The sequence below is a fragment of the Nelumbo lutea genome, chromosome 2 (genome assembly GCF_056320005.1).
Source record: "Nelumbo lutea isolate HS-2025 chromosome 2, American lotus-T2T, whole genome shotgun sequence".
Lineage (NCBI taxonomy): Eukaryota > Viridiplantae > Streptophyta > Magnoliopsida > Proteales > Nelumbonaceae > Nelumbo > Nelumbo lutea.
Genome location: NC_142685.1, coordinates 72,492,486 through 72,519,432, shown reverse-complemented (window position 1 = coordinate 72,519,432; position 26,947 = coordinate 72,492,486). Strand labels below are relative to the sequence as shown.

The window sequence follows — 26,947 nt, the reverse complement described above, 5'->3', positions numbered from 1 at the left end:
TCACAACTCCAAACCTGGAATTTCCGAGTTGGGGCGAACCTAGATGATCACCCCTAGATGTTTGTCAATAAATGCTAAAATTGATTATTAAAATTTATACATTAACACATATTATGACAAATTATTTTGATTTTCTAAAAGTCAATGTGTAAGGTATATATGCATACATTTTAGTTTTTCCCTCAATTTTCAACAATTACCGATTATGTTCCAATCTCTCACGCTTCATGTAAACCATTAAAGTAAGGTTTTTATGTTTAAATAACTTATTTATGGTCATATATACCTTGTTATTATTGTTATTACTATGTTTTTTAGGATTTATTTGAGTTTCATAACGTATCCATGTGTATCTTGGTTTTTCATCCGTATCTATGCAAATCCAAAACGTATCCCAACACGCTTCTTAAAATTGTCTTTCCGATATACTTTGTGTTTCTGATACTTTAAACCTTGACTGTGGCTGCTGTTTGGCTTTGATTTCAGTTGCGGGTGGATGGATACGGATGGAGTACACCATTTAGCATTGGAAGTGAAGGTGTCATGTGTGTCTCCTTGAAGAACAATGTAGGATGTGACCAGATGTATCTAAGTGTAGAAATACGAAGTGGAGCAACAAGTTCACACTATGAAGTTATTTTCCGACCATCATTTTCAAGCCCTTACAGGTTAATGTTAATGTATTAATTATTCAACTTTCTCAGTTTGTGGAAGGAAAAGTGACTAGAATCTCCATATTGAAATGAATTAACATTTTAAAAATCTGGACCTAACATCAACAAGGTTGATCCAACTAGGTTGAACAATCAGTTCAATTCAGCTCATGGCAATGTCAGCAAAGCTAATAGTTAGTCTGTCCTACATAGTTACACAGAAGACATAAATGCTTTATGCATATCATATATCCCTTGCATCCTTGTCATATTTGGAGTTGTAGGCAAGTAGGGTTTGGCACTGCAGAGGTCTGCCTGAAAGATGGCAGATGTCTGGGTGAAGATGGTTGTTGAGAGCATAAAAGGGTTGCAGAGAGGGAGGCCTCAGGTCTAAGTTTTGAGATCTAAGAGGGAAACGGAAGGAGTCTCTGGATGCAAGAAGTAATAACCTTAGGGGTTCACGTGGTCTCTGTGTGTGAAGAAAATGATCATTCAGATCCTCTCAAGGGACCCCTATTTATAGCTTTCCTAAAAGTTTTTTCCCTAACAGAAAGTTCCTTTACTGAGTTTGTTACAAAACTATCTAATATGCACCATCTAAAAGTCAATTCGGGTGTCACCATGTGCCCATGTCATTACCTCGATACTTGGGTTCTTGCTCTTTCCTGATGTGTGCTTGTGAGGGCATGAGTTACTACACCCCTTCCTAAGTCTCTAGTGGAAATGCAATAGGATAGATTGTGATGAGGTTAAGTGCCGATTTATGTGTGTGATGGACACGCCAGATGATTGTTCCATTAAGAAGCTCAATGCGGTAACGCAATGCAATACGTGAGTTGCGATCAATTTAATCCATTAATATTTTCATGATTTGATTTTGTTTAGATTATTATGCATAAACTCAACAGACATTTAATTAGTTGTAAGTGATAAAAAAAGTTTAACATGATAATGTCACTTCTGCTTTTTCTTTCACTAATTGGCCATGCTTGTTCCAGTTTTTTTTCCTCCATTTGTAAGTGAATTTTAATTATTCTTAACAGGATCGAGAACCGTTCTATGTTTTTACCTGTACGTTATCGACAAGTGGATAGTACAAGTGATCTTTGGTGGACACTTCTTCCTAATGCTGCAGCTTCATTTCTTTGGGAAGATATTGGTAGAAAACGACTGTTGGAATTCATGGTGGATGGAACTGACCCCTTAAAAACAGAGAAGTATAATATTGATCAGATTTTTGACTACCAGCCCATTCATGTTGTGGGGGACCCTGTTAGGGCTTTACGTGTTACTGTCCTGAAAGAAGAGAAAATCAATGTGATTAAGATTAGCGACTGGGTGCCAGAAGATGACACCTCTGCAACTGTACCTAGAAGTTCATTACATTTGCCTCAACTAACCACAAATGATTCACTACATCAACAACCAATTTCTAATTCAGATTGTGAATTTCATTTTCTTGTTGAGCTTGCAGAGATAGGCTTATCTATTATTGATCACACACCTGAGGAGATACTTTATCTTTCTATACAGAATCTTCTGTTGTCACATTCGAGTGGCTTGGGCTCTGGAATCAGTAGGTATGATTTCTTTCAACAAATACTTGTCAGCCTTTGCAAAGAATTGATCAAATTTTCTGAAACTATGATGGTGTCTAATACCCATGATCCTTGTTCTACATCTATCATATGACAGGATCAAGTTACGGATGCAAACAATCCAAGTGGACAACCAATTGCCATTGACACAAATGCCTGTTCTCTTCAGGACACAAAGAGTTGGGGAACAAATTGATTACATATTAAAATTGTCTATCACAATGCAATCAAATGGTTTACTAGATTTACGTGTCTATCCATATATTGGTCTCCATGTATGGACTGTTCTCCTTTTCTCAGTTTAATTTTTTCTTTTCAGATACTTGGTTTTCTATTTGTTTGACTGATATTGGTTTTGATTTTCAATTTCTTTTATCTAGCAGGTTCCTGAAAAATCAGCATTTTTGATAAACATCCATGAACCCATCATATGGCGCCTCCACGAAATGATCCAGCGAGTTAACCCAAGTAGATTATTTGGCAGTCAAACAACTGCTGTGCCAGTTGATCCAATTATACAAATAGGGTATACTACAAAGAAATCCAAGTGATTTTCCAGTTGACATTTTGTTTCTTTTTCAGGATTTTCTTTCCTTAGAATTCTTAGAATCAAAATATCTTCTTGACAAGCAGGATATTAAACATCTCAGAAATCCAATTCAAGGTCTCAATGGCTATGTCACCAACTCAGCGGCCAAAGGGTGTCCTAAGGTTTTGGTCATCTTTGATGACTGCATTGGGTAACACTGAGAATATGCCTGTATGTCCTGAATTTTTCTTATATTATTTTGTATTTGTCGAAGCATCTAACTTCATTTAGACATTTAATCTTCAAAAATGCTTTGAAGGATACCTTAGGCACCCTTTGTGATGTAGGACCAGCTCAATTCTAGTCCTTAGAGAATGTTGAATGGTCTTCTTGATCAAAGTTTTATGGCTGTTGATGGTTGCAATGGCTTCTTGAAGGAATAAAAGAGAAAATAGGGAGAGAAAGAAGAGAGAAAATACCTGGAATCACTCACAGGGTGCCTAGAATCACTCTAGGGCATGGGAATCACTCACCATAGTTAGGAATAAACTGTTAGACTCATAATAGTCTTAGGAGTAAAACTGTTAGACTCAATAATCCTAGTAGGATTCAAACTAAGCTGTCATATCCTATTTCAATTCAAAGAATACTCAATTACTCTAATCCTACTTATGCAATGACTCTGAAATTTTAAACATAAACATAACTATAACTAGACAATTTAAACCCTATCATTGGACCCCACAGGAAATTGCAAAAATAACAAAAATACCCTTGGTATTTCAATTCAGTCCAAATCCCAAGTACCATCACTATGCCATATCAGGACCAATTGTAAGGCCTTCTTATTTCTAGAATAAGTCTTCAAGGGTGCTGATCGGTTCTTATCATCTCTCCTTGGATTGAAAGAACTCGACCCTGCCGACTTAAAAGCATGGTACCTTTCATAAAGATCTGGGTTGAGATGATGAAAGTCTTCAGCATTGATCCAAGAACTCTCAGACATAGGCTTGCCTTTCCACTTGACAAGGAATTTCTGATACCCTCCTGTAGCAATAGATATTATGTCCTGTTAAAGTGAGCCGAATAAGGGTAGTTTAGTCATCTTATCTTTGTTAAGTTGTATGCTTATGTGGCAGTTTTATTAGAGACACTCTGCCCCACACTTAAGTAAGGGAAGTTTAGTCTTTGTAGAAATTATTAGAGACTAATTACTATTAAGGGGTCGACTGATAGGGCTTACCCATCAGATTTGACAATCCCTTCTTTTCCTTCTTCTTCTCTTCTTCTTCCTCTTGCTGGTTCGGGTTACTGTAGCAGCAGTCAAAACATGGTATCAGAGCCATGTTCCTGACCTACTTCAGTTCGTGAAACATCTCAGCAGTGTTAGTGACCTCTCTTTCTTCGTTTCTGGGCTGTCAATGGAGAAAACCGGTTCGTCCTAGGTCTGAAACATCTCAGCTCGTCTCTCTCTGCTGCACATAACCTTCTTCATTAAGAAAAACGACCTCAGCAGTGAATGGTTGGTTGAGACTCTCAAAAGAAGGTTGGTTATTTCTTCTCCTTGTGCTGCTGGTATTTCTGGATAGAAAATCTTCAAGAACCCGCTAGTACTGATCAGAACCTAGAGAAATAGGTTTATTGTTGCCCTAGTTCTTGGAGAAAATCCCAAGAACAGACTGTGTGTACAATAACCGAATGGTGTAGGGGCTGCTGTAAGTTGCAGAGTGGTGCAAGGGCTGCTGTAAGTGACCGAGTGGTGTAAAGTGTAATGCAGTGACCTAGCCGAGTTCCTTGTGGTCGTGTAGTGCCCTCTTAAAGGTGTTAAACAGGTCTGTACTGGGTGTAACAGATATGACTATGTGGTGGTGCTTGTGATGCACAATTTTTATTGAGTGGTTGTAAGAGGGCTTGCATGTGATTAGTAAGTGTTGAATTGATGTTTATGTGGTTCGTGGTGTTGTGAAATCAGTAGTAGTGTGAACAAGAACAAGGCTTGTGTACCTATAATTGTGTTTAGGGGCTGCTATAGGTGCTGGAACATCAAACTCCTATTAACAGCACTCAGTTTGTAACTGAGAATTCAGGTTAGAGGCAACGGTGAAAGAGTACCATGGCAGCGATGGGAGATGGATATAATGATCAAAAACCTAGTGTGGTGGTTCCCTCTGACTACCTAGGTGTACAGATGACCTCAATTAAACTGAATGGGGAGAACTATGTTCCATGGGCCAAATCAGTGGAAGTTTTCCTCAAGGCAAAGAGGAAAGTGAAGCCTGTAAAAGAAGATAAACCACCGGTTGATTCTCCAGGGTTTGATGATTGGGAACAAGAAGATGCTCAAATCATGACCTGGCTATGGAATAGTATAGAAGCCAAAATTAGTGCCAACTTCATGTTCCTAGGTACGGCTAAGGATATATGGGAACATGCTAAGAAGCTGTATTCTGGACAAGATAATACTACAAGGGTATATCAACTTTATCAGGAATACTTTGATTTGCAACAAGGAAACAAAACCCTAGAAGAGTACTATGCCTGCATGAAGAATATAAGGAATGAACTCAATGTCTATCATCCTCTCACTCCAGATGTTAAAGTTCAGCAACAACAGAGAGAACAACTAGATGTTACAAGATTCTTAGTGGGGTTGAAATCGGAGTATGAACCAGTTAGAGCCCAAATATTAGGGAGCTCTACCCTTCCTACTCTTGAGGAAGTATTTGCAAGGCTTCGTAGGTTTTCGTTGGGACAGACAGAGAATCCCACACAGTCTAATAGATCAGCACTTGTGACAGCTAGAGGAAGTGGACATGGTACAAGAGGGGGAGGACATGCCTCCCGAGGAGGCCGTGGCAGTTCCATGTTTGGTCGGGGTGGTGGTCGGTGACTCAGGGGGAGGCTGTGGCAAAGGAAAGAGTAACTCCGCAAGGAAGTGTACTCATTGTGGCAGGGAAGGACACACGGTGAATTTCTGTTATGATCTACATGGCCCTTCCTCTAAATGGGCTAATCATGCTGTAGCTGGTGAGGTTGATATCAGTGACAGTAAACAGGCAGACCTAACTCCTTCCACATCTACATCTACTTCTGGGAGGGAGATGGTGAGTGTACCGCATGATGAGTATGAACAGTTCCTTCAAACCATTTCACAGCATACCACTGCTACTCTTGCCCACTCAGGCATTGCTTGCATGTCATCTAAAACCTCTGCCTGGATTATTGACTCTGGAGCCTCTAATCACATGACGGGGACTCTAGGTGTGTTCTCTTCTCTTTTTGAAATTTCCACATCACCAACTGTTACACTTGCCAATGGCTCCTCATCTCCCATCTATGGTGTTGGTAATGTTGACATGGCTTCTCTTCCTTTATCATTTGTTCTATATGTACCTAAGTTTCCATTCAATCTTATGTTTGTTAGTAAATTAACCAAGACTCTTAACTATTCTGTTACCTTCCTTCCTTCCTCTTGTGTTTTTCAGGATCTCAAGACGGGGAAGAAGATTGGTAGGGGGCTTGAAGCCGGTGGATTGTATTATCTTGATGGTGGTGGGTCCTCAATTGCTCTTCAGACTTCACTTACTCCTCTACAGTGGCATTGTCGACTGGGACATCCTTCTCTCAAGGCACTCAAGATATTAGTTCCGTCTTTGAGTCATTTGTCAGTTTTACAATGTGAGCCATGTCAGTTTGGGAAATATCGTCGTGTTTCCTTCAGTCCTAGAGTTGAAAGTCATATGTTGAGTTGTTTTTCTTTGGTTCATTCCGATGTTTGGGGCCCAATCAAAATAGTCTTATAATGGGTACAAGTATTTTGTCTCTTTTATTGATGATTGTTCAAAGATGACATGGATTTACTTAATGAAAGAAAGAAGTGAATTATTTTTCATTTTTCAAAAATTCCATGCTGAAATACGTACACAATTTGGTATTCCAATCAAAGTCCTTCGTTCAGATAATGGTCGTGAATACTTTCTTACTTCATTTCAATAGTATTTAGAACAGCATGGCATTATTCATCAAACCTCATGTGCATCCACTCCTCAAGAAAATGGGGTGGCTGAACGAAAGAAAATCGGGTAAGCATGTTGTGGGCTATAAATGGGTGTATACTGTTAAATACTTGCCAGATGGTAGTGTGGAGCGTCTAAAGGCTAGACTCGTTGCTAAAGGTTACTCACAGTTGTATGGAGTGGACTACATGGAGACATTCTCTCCGGTGACTAAGATTGGCTCTGTTTGTGTGCTAATCTCCCTGGCAGTTATGTATGATTGGCCTCTGTTTCAGCTTGACATCAAAAATGCTTTCCTTCATGGTGACCTTGTGGAGGACGTATATATGGAGCAACCACCTGGGTTTGTTGCTCAAGGGGAGGATGGTAAGGTGTGCAGACTGAAGAAGGCAATTTATGGGTTGAAACAGTCCCCGTGTGCTTGGTTCAGGAAGTTTAGTGAAGTGGTGAAGAGTTTTGGAATGAAGCAATGCCAGGTTGATCACTCAGTGTTCATCTATGACTCAGAGGCTGGAAAGATTTTATTAGTGGTCTATGTGGATGATATTGTTATTACTGGCAGTGACAAATTGGGGATTGACAAACTAAAGGCATTTATGCAAAATCATTTTCAAACAAAAGACCTTGGGACATTGAAGTATTTCTTGGGCATAGAAGTTGTCAGGTCAAAACAAGGTGTAAATCTGTGCCAAAGAAAATATGTTCTTGATTTATTGGAAGAAACAGGACTGTTAGGTGCAAAATCGGCTGAGAACCCTATGGAACCAAATGTTAAGTTGAGCAGCGATACAAGGGAAGTATTTGAAGATCCTATAAGGTATAGATGACTAGTTGGGAAGCTGAACTATCTGACTATCACGAGACCCGACATCAACTTTGCAGTTAGTGTGGTGAGCCAATTCTTGCAAAACCCTCGTATACCTCACTGGGATGCAGTCCTTAGAATTGTAAGATATCTGAAGGGAGCTCCAAGCCGTGGACTATTGTATAAACCAAGAGGAAAACTTGAAGTAGTTGGGTACACATATGCAGACTGGGCAGGCTCAGTGAATGACAGAAGATCTACTACAGGCTATTGCACATTTCTTGGAGGAAATCTTCTGGCGTGGAAGAGTAAAAAGTAGATGGTTGTGGCGATGGCACACATTACCTGTGAATAAGTGTGGTTGAGGAATCTCGTACAAGAAATTGGGTTCCACATGGATAAACCTATGAAATTGTACTGTGACAATCAAGTTGCACTCCATATCTCATCCAACCCTATTTTTCATGAGAGGACGAAGCACATAGAGGTTGATTGCCACTTTGTGAGGGAGAAGGTTCTTGCTGGAGATATAAGCATAGAACATGTGGGCTCAAATGATCAGTGGGCAGATTTTGTTTACAAAAGCTCTAAGCTCAGGGAAAGTAAACTATCTATGTAACAGGCTGGGATTATATGACATATTCTCCAGCTTGAGGGGGAGTGTTAAAGTGAGCCGAATAAGGGTAGTTTAGTCATCTTATCTTTGTTAAGTTGTATGCTTATGTGGCAGTTTTATTAGAGACACTCTGCCCCACACTTAAGTAAGGGCAGTTTAGTCTTTGTAGAAATTATTAGAGACTAATTACTATTAAGGGGTCGACTGATAGGATTTACCCATCAGATTCGACAGTCCCTTCTTTTCCTTCTTCTTCTCTTCTTCTTCCTCTTGCTGGTTCGGGTTACTGTAGCAGCAGTCAAAACCATTTAAAACATCCTCTGGAATGTCATTTGGAGATACAATAGTTGGCAATTTAGGTATAGGAGTCTTAAAAGAATCAACATCTCCAAGGTAAGGAATCAAATCCTCAATATTGAAGATAGGACTAATTCTCATGTCATCTGGTAACTCTAGAACATAGGCATTAGAACTTATCTTCTTGATGATTTTGTAAGGACCGACACTCTTTGTGTGGAGCTTCTTGTACACACCTTTAGGAAGACGTTCTGGTCGTACACATACCATAACTGTCTCCCTCTTGATAATTTGCTAACCGTCAATGAATATCAGCTCTAGCCTTGTATAAATCATTGCTCAATGCAATTTTTCTCTTAACTCCATCATGTATCTCTCTTATGTGCCTAGCAAATGCTTCTATTTCAATGCTGGTACGTGTATCTGGTGGTAAGGCAACTAAGTCAATTGACCGCTTAGGCTGAATATCAATCACCACTTCAAATGGAATTCTTCCTGTGGATCTATTTACTGAGCTGTTATAAGCAAACTCAGCTATTGGAAGCACTAGATCCCATCTAGAAGTATGATTACCAACTAGACACCATAAAAGATCTCCCAAGCTTCTATTTACTACCTCAGTTTGACCATCTATTTGGGGTGAAACAATGTAGAGAATTTTAGCTGAGTATTGAGTAGTTTCCAAAGTATCTTCCAAAAATAACTCATAAACCTGGTGTCCCGATCTGATACAAACCTGATAAACTTTTGCCTCTCACTTTCAGTAGTATCACATCTAATAGATAATTCATCAAATTTATGCATGTATTCAACAACAGATAGCGTACCTTGCTTGAGGTTAGTCAATTCCTTGTATAACTGACCTTGGAAGTCCATTGGGAGGTACTTGTCTCTCAAATGTTTCTTCATTTTTGACCATGTAGAAATAGGACCATCACCTATATTCTCCAATCATCGCTCCATGCTTCTCCACCATACTTTAGCATGACCGCCAAGCTTAATACATGCAAATCTGATCTTCCAATCATTAGTCATGTCATACCAGTAAAAAAGATTCCTCCATGGTACCCTTGTGCAGTTTGCAGCTCTTTGTCGTTCTCTAAAATTAGCATATCCTTCATCTTCACCATTATTATCTTCATGGACAGCTCCATTGTTTCGTCCTCCATCCCTTTCATTGATTAGAGGTGGTTCTTGCTGTATTTCTTCTTCTTTATCTTTTTGAAGTTCTTTTACTTGTGCTTCAAGGGTTTCAACTCTCTTGCAAAGGCTAGAAATCAATGAATCTCTTTGTGTATCAGTCAGCCTATAACCTTGGCTCTGATACAAAACTGATGTAAGACCAGCTAAGTTCTAGTCTTTAGAGAATGTTGAATGATCTTCTTGGTCAAAGTTTTTGTGGCTGTTGATGGCTGTAATGGCTTCTTGAAGGAATAAAAGAGAAAATAGGGAGAGAAAGAAGAGAGAAAATACCTGGAAGCACTCACAGGGTGCCTAGAATCACTCTAGGGCATGGGAATCACTCACCATAGCTAGCATAAGCTGAAGAAAACTCAATATATTTCATTGACTTTGTGTAAAACGTCCATACATATTTATAGACTCTAAACTGATAATAATCCTAGGAGTCAAACTGTTAGACTCATAATAGTCTTAGGAGTAAAATTGCTAGACTCAATAATCCTAGTAGGATTCAAACTAAGCTGTCATATCCTATTTCAATTCAAATAAGACTCAATAACTCTAATCCTATTTATGCAATGACTCTGAAATTTTAAACATAAATAAACTATAAGTAGACAATTTAAACCCTATCATTGGACCCCAACAGAAAATTGCAAAAATGACAAAAATACCCTTGGTACCCAATTCAATCCAAATCCCACAGAAAATAACCTTGCAAAAATGGCAAGTAAATGACATACATAGTAAGGAAAAGATGGCTGAAAGACAGTGTGGCAGAGAAAGATACCTAAGCAAGTCTCTTGATCGTTTCTTATGATTTATACAGTTATTCACCATGGCTATTTTAGCCTTAAACATGTAATTATACCACTTTTATTGATCCTTTGGCAAAATTAGCGTAATATCCCCAAAATTTCCCCATCTCTACATGAAAAAATGTCCATCAACATCAAAATTGCAGATCATGCTTTAATTTGTCTTCTAAGATAACATCAAACATTGGAAGATAAAATAGATATTTTGTCTTAATTTGTTTTGATCTGTTTTCATCAGATCAGGATTAACCAGAGGTTTAGTGAAGCTGTATGCACGAAGCAGAGTTCCCTTATTAGCACTGCTATTTCGAACATTCAGAAGGATCTTCTTGGTCAGCCTCTTCAACTGATATCAGGTGTTGATATACTTGGTAATGCAAGCAGTGCACTTGGACATATGAGCAAAGGTGTTGCAGCTCTATCAATGGATGAGGACTTCATCCAAAGCAGGCAGATACAGGTTCTAACCATTTTCTATCTGCTGATCTTTTCAATAAAAACTTAACTGTGATTTACCTGGCACAACTATTGAGCACCAATTGGACTGGAAAGATCACGTCAAAATGACAATATACAAGCAAATCATATGCTTGTGCCGGTACCAGAAAAGTAGTAGTTCTTGCCACCAGATTGCTAGATGATTGTAATTTGTAACCATTTCAATGGATTGTAACTATAAACTAGTTTATGATCATTTGATTGGGTTGAAACTTCTATTTCAAGTCACTGTAATGATTTGGCTAAACATTTTATTGCAATCAACTTCTAGGTGGATAGTACTTAATTTCCCTGAATATGAATGAAACTAATGATATTACTAAATTGTCATTATTTTTCCAGGAAAGTAAAGGTGTGGAGGACATTGGTGATGTTATCAGAGAGGGGGGAGGGGCCCTAGCCAAAGGATTGTTCAGAGGAGTCACTGGCATCTTAACGAAGCCTCTTGAAGGAGCAAAATCATCTGGTGTTGAGGGTTTTGTTCAGGGTGTTGGTAAAGGATTAATAGGTGCAGCTGCACAACCAGTGAGCGGAATCCTGGATCTTTTGTCAAAAACTACTGAAGGTGCAAATGCAATGAGAATGAAAATATCTTCGGCTATAACTTCAGACGAACAACTACTACGCAGGAGACTACCTCGAGTAATTAGTGCTGATAATTTGCTCCGCCCATATGATGAGTACAAAGCCCAGGGACAGGTATTAGCATTCAGCTTTCTACAACTAACCGGTTGCTTTCAATTTAAACTTGCAAAAGACGGAATCTACAACAAAGTTACTTCTGAGTTATCCCACAATGGACTGGCAGTTCAATTCCATACATCTTTGATTGGGAGAGAGAGAGGGAGAAAAGGAGAGATATCTAGGGCCATGAAAAGAGAGAAGCAAGAGAAAGACCCCAATGGGCTGGAAGTCCAAACTCTATTGTCTTGATCCTCTTGAAGTAAGAAACATCTCTAAACGGCTATTTGATAACAGCTGAAGTTGATGAACTGAAAATTTTATCGCTTTGTCTTTCAGTGAATAAGATTTTAAGGAGGTTGGGGGCTCCTTAATGGCTGAAGCTAAAGTTGGATAGGTTGCTATACCATTGAGTATTTTACTAAATTATTTTATCCACGAAAAGACAAAGAAATAAGTCATTCAGTTCAGCAACTTCAGTTGTCATCAAATGGTCCAAAAGTTGATGAAAATCCCTTAAATCCCTCCAAAATTCAAAGTTCCAAGAAACACCATAGGTGAGTAAGCAAATCTGGTTCTGATTGCCAAACACACCCTTCTAGTGGATCTGGAGTCCCATCCATATTTGTGAATGCCAAATCTGGTTCCGATTACTGCATGCTACATGTATCAAGGTTCAAGTGGGAATCTCCACAACCACTTCCCCGTAGTTACACCTTTTTTGAATGGAAGAAAAGTAAAACTGTAAAAGCCCCTAAAGATATCAGATAAAAACACCCAGAAAATAATGTACTAAATATTCAGTACACATCATTGGCCACACAGGTCAAACTCCAACAAACAAGCTACCAACACAGCATTGACTTAATTTTGTAATTTGACAATGTTTAGTTTTATAATGATCCTTAATTAAGAGTTCATCTCTTCCGTACACTTGAAACCAAGAGAAGCTGCTCACAAACAGATCAAATCTTTGCAGAAGAATTCAACAGCTAGCGCCAAAAATGTTGTTCAGAAGTTGTGTTTTCTTTCAATATGAAACTTTTGATATTATATGAACATATTCCTTTAGTTTAAATGATTGTTTTATCTCTACCCTGGAGCTGTCTCCTAGAGATATAACTGCATAGCCACCAGCTCACATACCCATGTAATTCATAGTTGTTAATTAAGTAGATATTAACATTAAGAGTGAATCATGAGCTCTCAGCCTTATTTCTATTATTGTGCAATGAAGGTTATCCTACAACTGGCACAGTCTGGTTTATTTTTTGGTCAAGTTGATCTCTTTAAAGTTCGGGGCAAGTTTGCTTTGTCAGATGCATATGAAGGCCACTTCTTACTTCCAAAAGGAAAGATAAATGTAGTCACCCGTCGAAGATTCATACTGTTGCAAGTAGGTCCAAATTGTTTCTTTGTTGAGGAAAGAAAGAAAATGATAGAGCTTCAACTGAAGTTTTCATCCATTTGTTTCAGCAACCCTCTAACATTGTGGCCCAGAAGAAGTTCAACCCTGCAAGAGATCCATGTTCGGTATTGTGGGATGTCTTATGGAACGACCTCATGAGAATTGAAATGGCACACAGAAAGAAAGACAACCAGAGATCTCCACCCTCAAAGCTTATTCTCTATCTAAAGACAAAATCATCAGACTCAAAGGAACAGACCCGTGTCATCAAATGCAACCGTGAAACTCAACAAGCTCTTGAAATATGTTCTGCGATAGAGCAAGCAATGAACACTTATGGGCCAAACCACTCAATGGTTTGAATTTCTTTTTCTTTCTCACTTTTCATTACAGAATTCGGTATAATATGATGAAACTTGTGTTATGTCCATCTATGATACCTAGATACCTTTACAACTGTGCCATATTGTATTGGATACTGAAATTTTTAGTGTCAATTGTTAGGTTGAAGGGTTTTAGGTATTGATGGTTCCGCTGATAAGGGTTCTTATTAGTCTGTATTTATGTTTTAAGTTGTTTTGTACTGGTGTTTATGGGCCTAAGTTTATTTTCTGTTTTAAGTAGTCTGGGTGTCCCATCACTAATCAGGGGCATTACAGACATTTCCTGTAACATTGTACTATAATATAATATAAATAACAGTATTGTCGACTGAACAGTGCAGTTCGACACTCTCAGCACCTCTTGGTCTCCTTCTCTCTTCTACTACGATTACAGCATTTCAGCTTTCATGGTTGTAGAGAACATTGATGTGGGCCCCACATGTGTGATCCCACTCTGTTCGTAGGGTAGAATGTATCTAGTCACAGCTGTGGTCAATTTTTTATTCTGTTATTCCTAGTTTCAGTTTTATATTTTTGTTATGTGTTAGCAGTTATGATGTAAACATCAAGGGCAGATATGTCCTTTCATGTAACTAGCATAACATATATATATATATATATATTAAGTTAAAGTGGTGGCGACAGAATATTGGCATTCTGTTCTTCTCCTCAAAATTTGTGTTCTACTGCTCTTTCACCACTCTTTCTTCTAATTCTTCACTTTCTCTTCTCATCAAACCTGAAATTTCTTAGTGGTCAAGACTGATAGCAGTCTTGATCACCTACATGGTATCAGAGTTCAGTTAGGGTTTCTCATGTGAGCCTAATACCAACCGACCACATGAGAATCTCCTAAGACTAGAAATTGAAAAGGAGGAGTTCGCAGACTGATTCTTGGAGATCGCCAGAGGTGCTAGCAGCTGTTGGAGACTTGCTAGGGTTGCAAAGTGTTGGTGGTCAGGAGGGATCAGAGAAGACTAGGGTTTGGGTAACCCTAGAAGGCAGCGAACAATTTTTCCTTGTAAGTTGTTTACTTTCTAAAGAGAAGTTCTACTAGAGAAGATAGGTTGGACCTATTTGGAGGGGAAGGCCGAACCATTCTAGTTCTTCCTCTCTTCGGTTCACTAGGGTTTTACAGCAAACCCTGGACCGAACTGTCTCAACTGTGTTTCTATCTACTCTAGGGTTTGAAAGTGATCCACAGCAAGCCCTTGTGTTTGACTGAACCTTGTGATCTACCTAAAGCTACTCTTAAGTTTATTGGTAGGTCCCATCAAATTCTAGGGTTTCTTACTTACCCAGTAGTTGGATAAGTGTCTCACACTCATTGACCCTCAAACACTTTCTAAACCTAAAGTCCAAGTAAATCCCTAAAGGAGAAAAAGTAGCAAATCTCGAGACTAGTTGTTTATGGTTAGACAGTTCTTTCTCTCAGCCACCCCATTTTGTTGTGGGGTGTAGATACATGAAGTCTAATGGATAATGTCACATTGTTTCAAATACTCCTTAAACGGTGTAAATAGTATTCTCGACCATTATCATAACGAAGAATCTTAATGTGTACACCAAATTGGTTGCAAATTTCAGTATAAATTTTTTGGAAAATGAAAAATAATTCACTCATTTCTTTCATTAAGTAAAGCCACATCATCCTTGAATAATCATTAACAAAAATAAAAAAGTATTTGTAACCATTGTATGATCGAGGTTTAAAATTTCAATACAATACATCCGTATCGGGCATATCATATCGTATCTTTGAAAAACTGATACAGGATACACATGGAAATCGAATGTTTTATCTTTTTTCATGCGTATAAGACCTGTATCGAGGGCATATCGGGGCATATCGGGGCGTATCGGTAGCGTATCAACGAAAAAGATACGGCCAAAAACTTAAAAAAATAATAATAATAAAGGGGGGAAGCAAGCTTATTTTCCCCGAAATAAGCCTTCTTTCACCCCCCAAATGACTCTAAAACTCCAAACTTCATTCCTAGAGTGCTAGATTTGCAAAAGTTTGCAAGAAACAAGTGCGAATGTTGATTTTTGAAAGATTTTTCAAATTTTGAAAAAATATGACAAAATAGGTAAATTTTTTTCAATCTTTTATAATATCTTGTTATTTCTTTTTTTTCTTAAATGTTTAAACTTATGTTAATATACATTTCTTACATTCAAAATCACAACTTTTTTGTGTTATCAGTACATTTATGGAAATTTCATGAATATATTTGGGGAAAATATAAATTAACAAAAAATTTGAAAATGTAATTTTTCTCTACCTATAAAGACTAAATATGTTTTAGATCTATGGATTTATCTATCATGTGCATAGAGAAATTGAAATTTCTTCTTTAATATTTTTTTATTTTTTATATTTTTAGAATTAAAAATAAATAAATAATAATTAATTATATTTTATCATTTGATCACAACAATTGAATATATTATAATTCTATGGATGATCTATCATATCCACAAACCACAAACCAATTGAAATTTCTTCTTTAATAATTATTTTTTTATTTTTATTTTTTTAGAATTAAAATTAATTAATTATTTAATTATATTTTATCATTTTATCACAATGATTGAATATATTATAATTCTATGGATGATCTATCATATCCACAAAGAAAGCAATTGAAATTTTTTCTTTAATAACTATTTTTTGAATATGTTATATAATGTTTATTTATTTTTATATTTTTTGGAAATGAATAATAAATAATAAATAATTATTAATTATATTTTCACATAGAAGTTGTGTCAATGCATATTTTATGGTTGGATAGGAGAGTTGGGTTTTTCTCATCCCGTAAAACAATAAAACTTAAGAACTATTCACTTCTCACCACACTGCACACTAGTAAAAACCACTTACAATCACAATTTCAGCAACACTTGTCATTGATTTCTTCACTCCACACCACAAAGCTACCACAACTACTTGAATACACACCATAACACTAGCAACTCACCAACCACTCGATCCCCACTGAAATACCTACATAACCCATCTATTTAATCACCAAAAAACCAGCCTACACTCGACTATCCATGGCACCACCTGAAACAACCCTCTTCTCACTATCGATTAGGGGGGCTTCCTACAAACCACTGCAAACACCCACCAACCTACTGACCGAAGGCATGAAAACCTCCAAGAGAAAGGACGATCACTCTTTTTTAGCCCCTTTCCCTATCTCCAACAGATGATGAAGAAAAATTAAAAACCCTAGTGGCTCTGATACCATGATAAAGTTCTGATCTGCACTAGAATTCTGTTAGTATTACCATTAGAGAGATATCAAAAGGGATAGTAGAGAGAATAAGAGAAGAGAAGAAGAGAAAGGATAAGAAAAGGAAAATCGGGTTCGAACTAGAGAGCATGATCACTCTCTTTAGTCGACCAGGTTATATTATATGTCTCTATTCAATAAGCAAAAGACTCCCTACTTAAGTATGGGACACATCACTTAAACAGAAACATTACACATCAGCTTTAAACATAAATAGAAAGACTAAATAACCCATATACAGTCGACACTAACAATTATCTAGGGAGTTTAATTGATCCCATCTGTCAGCTTATTCATATTGCTTTAAAGTTACAGCTTATTTTGTTTTCTCCTGAATATTATTGTTTAACATATGTTGTTGTATTGACGAAAAGAAACATATGGTGGTGTAAATTCTAATAATTGTTTTCATTATTCTTTGTTGGAGAAATTTTATTTTCTATCATTTTCTTGACAAAAAAAGGGAAAGTGCAACAAATAGCCCATCTGCATGGACGCCCCCCCCCCCCCACACCCCCACCCCACTCTAAAAATGCAATATGCAAATTAAAATTGGGATTCGGAAAAGGGCTGAATTGTCGAACCACAAGCTTGGGTTTGAATCCCACCTTGATCTCAAGCCTAGACAAATCTTCTATATTATATTAATTATACATTATTAATAATATATTATATATTTCATAATATTCTATATATTCTAATATATATACACTTTCTTACTACTAATTTTATTATTATATAATATATATTTTTTGAATTATTAATATATATTATATTTTTTACTATATAATATGATCGGGTTAGGCTTGGGATAGGCTTATTTGGGAAAGCTCAATCCCAACCCGTAAAATAGTTAGGCCCAATGTTTAAAGCCCGAGCCTAAGCCTATGGACTTAAAACGTTGTCCAAGCCCGACCTAGAATGGGTCGAACCAGACCAACCCGTTGGGTTACCCGGCCCATGAACATCTAGTTTCAGGTAACCAACTCCCCAACCCACCCAATTTGGTTTAGTTTGGCAAACAGCCTTCAAACGAACTGAAATGGCCAATGAACACTCTTAATTTTAACTAAATTAACAGTCTAGTCTCTAATAAATAGTAATAGTTTAATCTCCAATAATTATTGAGAATTTATAGTAAAAAGACACAATTATTGAAAATAAATTTATAATGAAAATACAATAAATAACTAATAAATATATAATGAATACAATAAATACTAAAAAAATATTAAATTAGTAAATAAATAGTGTAATATCCTATAATACTTTAATCTCAAGCAAAAAATAATAAACTCAATAAGTATAATAAATTAAATTTAAAAGTTAAATAGTAATATTTTAATCTCTAATAATTATTGAAAATGTTTTTTCTAATAACAAAACAAAAAAAAAAGATTTATACATAATTGTTAAAAATATATTTATCACAAATACAACAAATAATTACTGAAAATAAACTATATATTAGTTTTATTATAAACAAATATATAATAAATACAGCTCTATCTTACCTACCATGTATAATGTATTGAGCTTTTAGCTAGGTCAGTCTAAGTGGTAAACCCGCACCATCCGGTCCTATCAAGTTAAGAGGTTGGATCAGACTACTCAATATTACCTACCATGTATAATGTTTTTTTTTTTTTTTTTTTTTTGATTACCATGTATAATGTATTGAGCTTTACCTAGGAAAATGTAAGTGTTAAACCCGCACAAACTGATCCTACCAGGTTAAGTGGTTGGGTTGGACTTCATTCCGTTCAGGTAAGTTCGGGTGTAGGGAGGCCCATGCTAACCCCAACGTATTAACTTCTAAGGATTGGAATATTTGCATACCTTAAAATCTCTCTCTCTCTAAGAATATATATTACATCTATTCATTGACACTCTCATAATTGTCTTATTAGGACATGATTTGATTATTTTTTGTATTTTAAAATAAAAAATAAGAAAAATACAGAAAAATAAGAAAATAGATAAATACCTATGGTGAAAGAAGAGGCCTATTGACATTGACTGTCTTGTTTTATTATATGTTAATGGGGATCCGTGTAATGCACCGGAAAATCTAAAAGATTGAATAATTTTATTTACTATTAATTAATTAATAAATTAATAATCAAATTTTTTGTTAATTAACTAAAAATATTTAAATTTATTGTTAATATTTAAAATTTTAATAATTGCATTTTTCATTTAATGTTGATTTATAGAAAATAATTATTATTAATTTAACATGAACAAATATTTTTTAATAAATTTAATTTTATTAACCATTTGTAGTAATTTTAATATTTCTTATTATTTTTATTATTTTTAAATAAAATTTTGATTGACTTTAAATAAATAAAAATAATTATAAAAGCTAACATTTTTATTAATTTCACAATTGGTTAACAATTATATAAGAATGGCATGGGTTTGGGGTGAGGCACCTCATCCCTGACCCGCCCTATAGTCAAGACACTCTACCCCATGCTCACCCTCCCAGTATCAAGTGGGTTCAAGGCAAGGCACCCACTCCCCGTTAGGGATGGGAAACCCTCGAATTTCTCCACTTTGTCCTAAATGCCGAGCGAATTTAGGGCAAGGCATCCCCAATGTTAAGAGGGTTCAAGTCAAGGCACCACTCCCCATCAAAGATGGGGAATCGTCGAATTTTCCTTGCCCCATCCCTAGTGTCGAGCGGGTTTAAGGCAAGGCACCCACTCCCAATCAACCCAATATTCAATTTGATGACAAATAATCAAAAGGATATACTGAGTATTGGCCACATGGTAAATTTTTAAAAGTACACTAGATTGTCTTTAATTTTCAAAATGTAATTTTATGAAAATTTTAAAAAATCTATTATAATTGTGTAATTTATTCAAATTTATTTTTAAATTATTATTAAATAATTTATTTTCTTAATGTTTAATTACAAAATTACACTAATTTATCTTATATTTTATAATATAAACTAACAAACTATTTCCTTTTTCCAATATTATACTAATTTATCGTAATAATTTGTGTAATTATTGGTTCAAATTATAGTTTTCCCTTTCCCATACTCGTTTATCTTTAATAATTTTCAATAATTTACAAAGAAAGTTACATAATTTTTCAATAGTTTTTCAAAATCTATCAAATGTAATAAATTTTCCTAAAATTTTCAAAATATTTCAGTAATTATTTAATACGTTTTAAATAAACTTTCAATTTTTTCCAAAAGTACAATATTATATCTTTTAATTTCCAAAATGTTATTTTACAAAAAATGTAGTTTTATGAAAATTATTTTTGTGATTTTGTTTGTTTTGATTGTTGGTCTTCCTTTCTAGCCCGAGCACTCTATAAAGTTCCAAAAATGACGACTTCCGTATCTGGGCATAAACCCCTCCATCCCACTTCCTAGCGGCCAAGGCCAATTTCTCACCCATGCACAGTGCGGCCACCGGTGGATCTGCCAGGAGCCCCATCCCATGAGAATGAGTGGAGGATCCATCGGTGGATTTGTTTCACATGGGATACTCTATACTTGTTCAGTGGCCAGTGTGGGGACCATCTAGCAGAGTCAAATTGAGTTAAGTTGGACTCAAAAACTCGGAGATTGAAATTCAATTCATGTTCGATCGAGTTTTGGGTTTTATACTCTGAACTCAATTCGAGTCAATGTTTGCATGCTAGTAGAGCTCAATTCGATTTGATTCTTATGAGTTACTTGAACTCAATTTAGCTCGAGTCAATTATAAATAAATTTCTATTAAAGCAGTCAATTCAGTTCTATTCTTATGAATTACTTGAACTCAATTCAGTTCTATTCTATCTTCTCTATTACATTTCACGTTTGCTACAATTTTCCTTCTGCGCTGGATGCTGATCGGATATCGCTTGAGAGTCCTGGTGGTCGGGAAGAAAACCAGCTTGTCTTCGTCGGCCGGAGCCAGCTGCAATTATTCGTTTAACGATTAATGAGTTAATCTTTGAAAATGCAGACAGTTTCTGGGCTGGGCATGTTCTGGGTAGTTCACCTATTCACACCCATGTTTTGGTATTTAGTAAAAATAAATTAACATGTAATTACTGATTTACCCATTCCCAGAATAACGTGGCACTCCCATAAATTCTCTCAACATCAAAGGCTGTTGGCCCCCAACAGCTAAAGTTTTTCCAATGAAAGGTGGGGGTAATGGAGCAAAGAGAGGCATGTGGGCATGGACCGTCTTGTTATATATATAGATAGACTAGTGAGGACCCATGCAATGTGCGGGCTTTATTTATCAATAGAGTTGAAGATGTAGCTCAATGATATTTCCAATTAAATGGTGTCCATCTAAATTCAATTCAAGTATTATTTTTTGGAGTTATGTCTAGTTTATTTAATCACAATTTAAGTTGTGCTTTAGTGAGAGTGGTCAATTTCCTATTCTCTAGATAAATTTGTATTATTTTTTGTATCTTAATGTTAATTTTTATTAATTTTTTATAAATAATTTTTTCAGTAAATTTTATTGATTTATAATTATTTTTGCATTATCATTAAGTAAAATTATAAAAAAAAATATCCTCTTATAACAATTCTATAAACCACGTTTGTACTTTAACCCTAACAAAGGCCTCCCCTATAGTTTTGAGAAAAAGTGTAAATACCTTGTTTCCCTTGGCTTTTGGTCATTGAAATTACCAAATGCCTCCACTGTGCATTGGGAACATCTCCCATGAAGAATAACTAATAAGTACAGGAGATGTTTCCCGCGTGGGCTTTTTTTTTAATTTGGCATTCTTGTTCATTATGAATGTAACTTTGCCATTAATTTTTCTATGTAAATTGTAACAAAGCAAAAGTAAGCGGATCCTATTCTTTATTTCTTAGTATTATTCTTCTGGTTCTCTTTCTTTTTTGGTATTAATTTTCAACAAATATGACAAGTGATATGTGAAAGAAGAAATATTATTTGCAAAATGACAGATGATATTTTAAATGAGAGAATGAATTCTTAAAACCTCCCCTCAACTACTCTTGCTGAAACATATATACCCTATTACTTTGTGCTAATAGGAGTCACCTCCCCTGGTATTTCTGATACTGTCATCTACACCCCTTCTGTTATGTCAACGTCAGAATCAACAGAATGTCAATTTTTTAAATGCCAAGACTGCCCTTAATAAGCTTTTTTTTCTCAGGTCTCCTCTCTGTATTTTTCTTATTGGAGAGATTGGAAACTGCTAGGCCATAGATGCAGTTGGTAATACAGCACCCGTCAAGGTTTTTAAAATTGAATCGGACAACAAATCAGTCAGGGGTCTGGTTTCCAAGTCAAATGGTCTGATATTTGAACTGAATGGGTGGTCTGTTTTGATAAAAATAAATAAAAAATTAAAAAATGGTCAAAATCGTTGAATGTTTCGAATGATTTGACCGCCTGAACCAATGGTTTTCTGACCAAATTGATTCCCAATTGATTCCCAATTTTTTTTGGACCGTCCGGTCCAATCCAGTTTTGAAAACCATGGCACCCAAATAGGAGTTGAGAAGTTGTATTAAATAGAGAATAAGAACCAGAGTTAGTATAATGAGTATGAATATGCTGACCACAATACATTGCTGGCCACGCTCATCGAGCCCCACTTTGTGAATATTGGTGATGTAAAATACAATCGACATTCCAGATGTAGGGTTGGATAAAAGTCGCCAGCTTCGTGTCTATCATGGAATATTGGTGATAAGACATTCATGTTGATAAAATAATGTTAATGCCCTCATTAATGTCATCTATTTAATAATAATAATAATAAATCATTTCATCATATAAAAAATATTATTATTCAATATTTGTTATTATTGAGATAATAAATAATATTATTTTTCACTTTCATAAAAATAACATTTATTAATACTATTTATTTAACAAACAATAAAAATTATTTAAATATTATTTAATAATAATAATAAATATTATTATTCGATATTTATTATTATTATTTAAATATTAAATAATATTATCTAGTAAAAAATAACACCATCACTGGATTTAATTTGCCAAGTTATAGCATGTTGCAAGCTTGCGATTAATTGTGATTGATCGGTTGTTAATATAAAATTATTGAATCAAATAAGCAGAATAAAATTTATTGAAATGATAGAGATACATTGCATCAACTGAGAAGCATATATAAGAAGCAGAAGACAAACAAGAAAAGAACAATATCCTTATTTTAGGTTCCTTGTTGCAGTTATTAATTAATCTGTTCTATCTCCATCCATGGAGGTTGGATATTACTTGCATTTAGGAAGTGGTGCACCACACAAACACAGATTATAAGCGAAGGATTTGGCACCGAACTTCTGCACCTTTCCACCGACCGGAATCCTTCCACATAACCGGTTGTAACTCAAATCCATGCTCTGCAAATTCAGCTTGGTGATTTGCTTGGGAATCCTCCCTCGAATCATGTTGTGCGACAAATCCAAAGATTTCAAGCTCCTTGGAAACCTCACGCTCGACAGATCAAAGTCCAGATGGTTATTAGATAGATTAATCGACGTTGCTATTGCATTCTCCCTGAACAAAATCGACGCGTCCCCGATGAGATTGTTATACGATAGATCGATTCTCGACACGTTAAATTGTCCCAGAGATCTGGGTATCTCACCGGAGAGCTGGTTGTGAGACAGAAGCATGGAGAAACCACCCAGCACGTCTGCATTGAATCCCCCAAACGAGTCGGGTATGTTTCCGGTGAGTCTGTTCCATCCCAGGCTAAGAAGCTTCAGTTCATTGAGGTTGACGAGGGAAGGCGGGATCGAGCCGGAAAGCTGGTTGTAGGGCAACTCCAGCTCCCGGAGATTTTTGAGTTGGCTGAGGAATTCTGGGATGGGGCCGGAGAGAGTGGTGTTACGTATGGTGATGGATACCAGATTCTGAAGCTTTGTGAATGATGAAGGGATGGAGCCAGTGAGGTTGGGGATGTCATAGAATGCAAGGGCCAAGAGGTGGGAGAGGTCGCCAATGGCTGCCGGGATTTTGAAAGGAGAATTGATCGAATCAAAGACCAGAACCGCGACTTCACCGGAATAGGCCCCGCACCCGAGGTGGCTCCAGTCACAACATTCCTTGCTGGAATTCCAGTCTGCGAAGTAGTCGGGGATGTTCAAAGATTCTTTGATTCTCAAGAGGGCTCCATTGTCAGCTGGGTTGCAGCGAGGAGTGGAATCAGAGAGAGCTGGAGATGGGAGAGAAGATGAAACGAGGAGAAAGAGTAGGATGAAAGAAGAAGAAAAACTTCCATGGGAATCCATTTTCATTGCTTGTTGATAATTAAGTCTGAAGAAAGTGCAACAAGTGTGTTGATTTATATATGGGGATTGGGATAAGATCAGTGATTTAATTCATTCATGGTAATCAGCTGAGTGGATTTTGACCAGTCAGGAAAGTGGGGAAGCCCGCCTGACATTCTTTGGCTTTGCCTTATTTCCACTTTGTCAGCGTGTGTTTTAATTTGTAGCATTTATTCATGGCGACTTCTGAGTCTTGGGATTGTTTAATTTGTCAACATTAATCGTGTAAAACCTGTACTGGGAAGTGGGGACTGCTGGAAAGCTCCTCTCAGAAGATATCAGATTCAGAGTTAGAAATTGGAAGAGCCAATCTGGGTCGTATATATGGATTGGTCAAACCCTAATTGATCCATATGGCTGCTTTGAATAATACCATGTATCTGATAGATCCTGTGGCGCCCAATGTTTTCAAAGCAAAGCTCACAATATTTAGGGTTTCACATAATTTCTAATTTGACAAAATATTGGGATTTTCACAAAAAAAGAAAAGGTATAATAATATTTAAATAAAATGTTCTTTCAAAAACATGGGAGGAAAAGTAGGAGAATTAATTTATTATTTTTAATTTTTTTCAATAGATTATATGCATGCTAATTAACCAAAAGAAGGATTACACACATGATATAAAATATGTTAAAAGTGTTACCCTATATAATTTTAAATAAAACTAATTAAATATATATTCATTTTTCTGATTTTTTATTTGAAGAACCCATACATGATGGTGACTCTCATGCACCCTCCACATTTTCTTAATCAGATCATTTTAAGGAGAGAGATGATCGACTTGTTTTGTTTAGTGGTGATGAGTGGAATGAAGCCTTGTTTGGCTTAAAAAATATGCACCTTATTGTATTTTTCAATCATTATATCAAATTATAGAAAGTGATTTCTGCAACCTTGATGACTTAGAATCCATGGGTTGAGGCCACATAACTTGCCAGCTGTCCCATTTTATCAGGAGCTGAGTCTGAAGCCAATAGATTAAAGAATTCAAGGATTGGAAACATTATTCTTGTAGTGTTTGTTCAAGATTATCCTAAGCTGCTGGACCCTTTATTTGGATAAGTTTCCTTACCAACCTTTCCACATGGCCTACCATGTTGAAGATTGTGTAAAGAAATACAAATTTTTTGTCTTATTAAATGATTCTAATGTTGTGTTTGGTTGCAATGCAAATAAATTTTCACTGATGCAAATGCAAATGATTTGAGTGTAAGTTTTGACCTATTTTTGTTTCAAATTTTAACTTATTTTATTTGATTGCAGTAAAAATAAAGTAAATTAAGATATGAAATAGAATAAAGTAAAATCCAAAAGAAAATTAAAGAAGAATTTGCATTTATACATTTACATTCTCATGCATTTGTACTAATGCAAATAAAACCGCACTGCAACCAAACACAACCTAATAATATATAATATGGTAGTGCAAATTTATTTGCACCAATGCAAAACTATGATAGTGAAAATGATTTGGATGCAAATTCTGATTTATTTTTAAGGAAAATTCCCAATTAGTACCCTAGATTTTGGGCTTAGTGTCACTTTGGTCCCCAAACTTTAAAATGTATCAATTTAATATCCAAACTTTCAAAACGTGTCAATCCAACCTATCATTAACCAGTCTATTAACCAACCATTAAGTGGTATTTGAAAAGACACAAATACCCTTTGAGTGTCATTTAATTCTCTTTATCAACCATTCAAATGTTGACAAAAAATGAACAGTTCCAAATCCTTGCCTCTTCTATTCAAGAAAGTTGGGATCACGTATCAGTGAGCATTCTGGTGACCCCAACTTTCTTGAATAGAAGAGATAAAGATTTGAGATTCTTCATGTTTTATCAACTTTGGGTGGTTGATAAAGAAAATTAAATGACACTCAAAGGGGATTTGTGTCTTTTCAAATGCCACTTAACAGATAGTTAATGAGCTGGTTAATGGCAGGTACTGGATTGACATGTTTTGAAAGTTTGGGTACAGAATTGTTGCATTTTAAAATTCGGGGACCAAAGTGACACTAGGCCCAAAGTACAAAGTACTAATTAGGAATTTTTCTCTTATTTTAACTTCAGAGTTTACCTTATTTTGTTTGATTGTAGTACAAGTAAAGTAAAATAAGATTTGAAGCAGAATAAAGTAAAACCCAAAGCAAAATTAAACCAAAAATTGCATTTTTTTCATTTTGTGCTAGTGCAAATAAATTTGCACTGCAACCAAGCACGACCTAAGACTCGGTTTGGAAGGAATACAAATATATAGAGTACGAAACCTTGTATTTTATATTATTTTGTATGTATTAACAATATATATATTTGTATTTGTACTCTTTCGAAGCAGAGCTAAGACTTAATTTGGAAAGAGTGTAAATACAAACATATACAATACAAGTATAAAGTTTAGACATACAATATACAAGGTTTTGTACTGTATATATTTGTGTTTGTACTCTTACATAAAGGGTTTTGATTTATAACTTCTGTAGTTGATGATACACCCCTCAATTGATCATGAAGATATGTATTTATAACGCCATATCGTGTTGGCACTTCGTCCTGTGTTCTATTTTACACTGATGCAGCATCACTGTGTGATGCCCAATTGTGTTTTTCAGACAGAACCCAATACCTTCCAGAGTTATTCTCGTGTTTGTTGTGTCTGTGACTCTGTGTGCGCCAATAGATCGATGCATGATGCACAGCAGCACTGGAGCTCAGGCTCCGCGTAGGCACCCCATTTTGTATTGGCTGTCTTTATAAGACCAGTACTCTTCAATGATGACAAGGTAAGAAGGATCAAGGTTTCTTTGAAAATGTAGAGAATAGAG

At 35.9% G+C, this 26,947-nt stretch overlaps 2 protein-coding genes across 4 annotated transcripts in view; one reads left to right on the top strand and one right to left on the bottom strand.

Moving 5' to 3' along the window:
* LOC148871496 (uncharacterized) overlaps positions 1–13,853 on the top strand; it is a 181,046-nt gene extending 167,193 nt beyond the window's left edge. The window contains exons 54-63 of one of the 3 annotated variants that reach the window (XR_016106452.1): positions 487–668; positions 1,697–1,870; positions 2,187–2,233; positions 2,349–2,526; positions 2,635–2,777; positions 2,885–3,011; positions 10,753–10,974; positions 11,355–11,711; positions 12,931–13,089; positions 13,170–13,853. Coding sequence is in view for 2 of the 3 variants with exons in the window: in XM_088967218.1 (XP_088823344.1) it covers positions 487–668; positions 1,697–2,233; positions 2,349–2,526; positions 2,632–2,777; positions 2,885–3,011; positions 10,753–10,974; positions 11,355–11,711; positions 12,931–13,089; positions 13,170–13,463 (2,202 nt within the window). In the remaining variant the exon portion in view is untranslated. Of the gene's footprint in view, positions 1–486; positions 669–1,696; positions 2,234–2,348; positions 2,527–2,631; positions 2,778–2,884; positions 3,012–10,752; positions 10,975–11,354; positions 11,712–12,930; positions 13,090–13,169 lie in introns of all 3 variants that reach the window. The other 2 variants (XM_088967218.1, XM_088967219.1) reach the window with 2 other exon arrangements.
* A 9,028-nt stretch (positions 13,854–22,881) lies between these two features.
* On the bottom strand, positions 22,882–24,098 carry LOC148871495 (polygalacturonase inhibitor-like). The gene has a single exon (XM_088972918.1). The coding sequence runs from the start codon at positions 24,081–24,083 to the stop codon at positions 23,055–23,057; it is 1,029 nt and encodes a 342-aa protein (XP_088829044.1). The 5' UTR covers positions 24,084–24,098; the 3' UTR covers positions 22,882–23,054.
* Positions 24,099–26,947: the final 2,849 nt, after the last annotated feature.

Coding starts and splice junctions, on each gene's coding strand:
- LOC148871495 (XM_088972918.1), bottom strand. CDS start 24,083: ATGAAAATGGATTCCCATGGAAGTTTTTCTTCTTCTTTCATCCTACTC.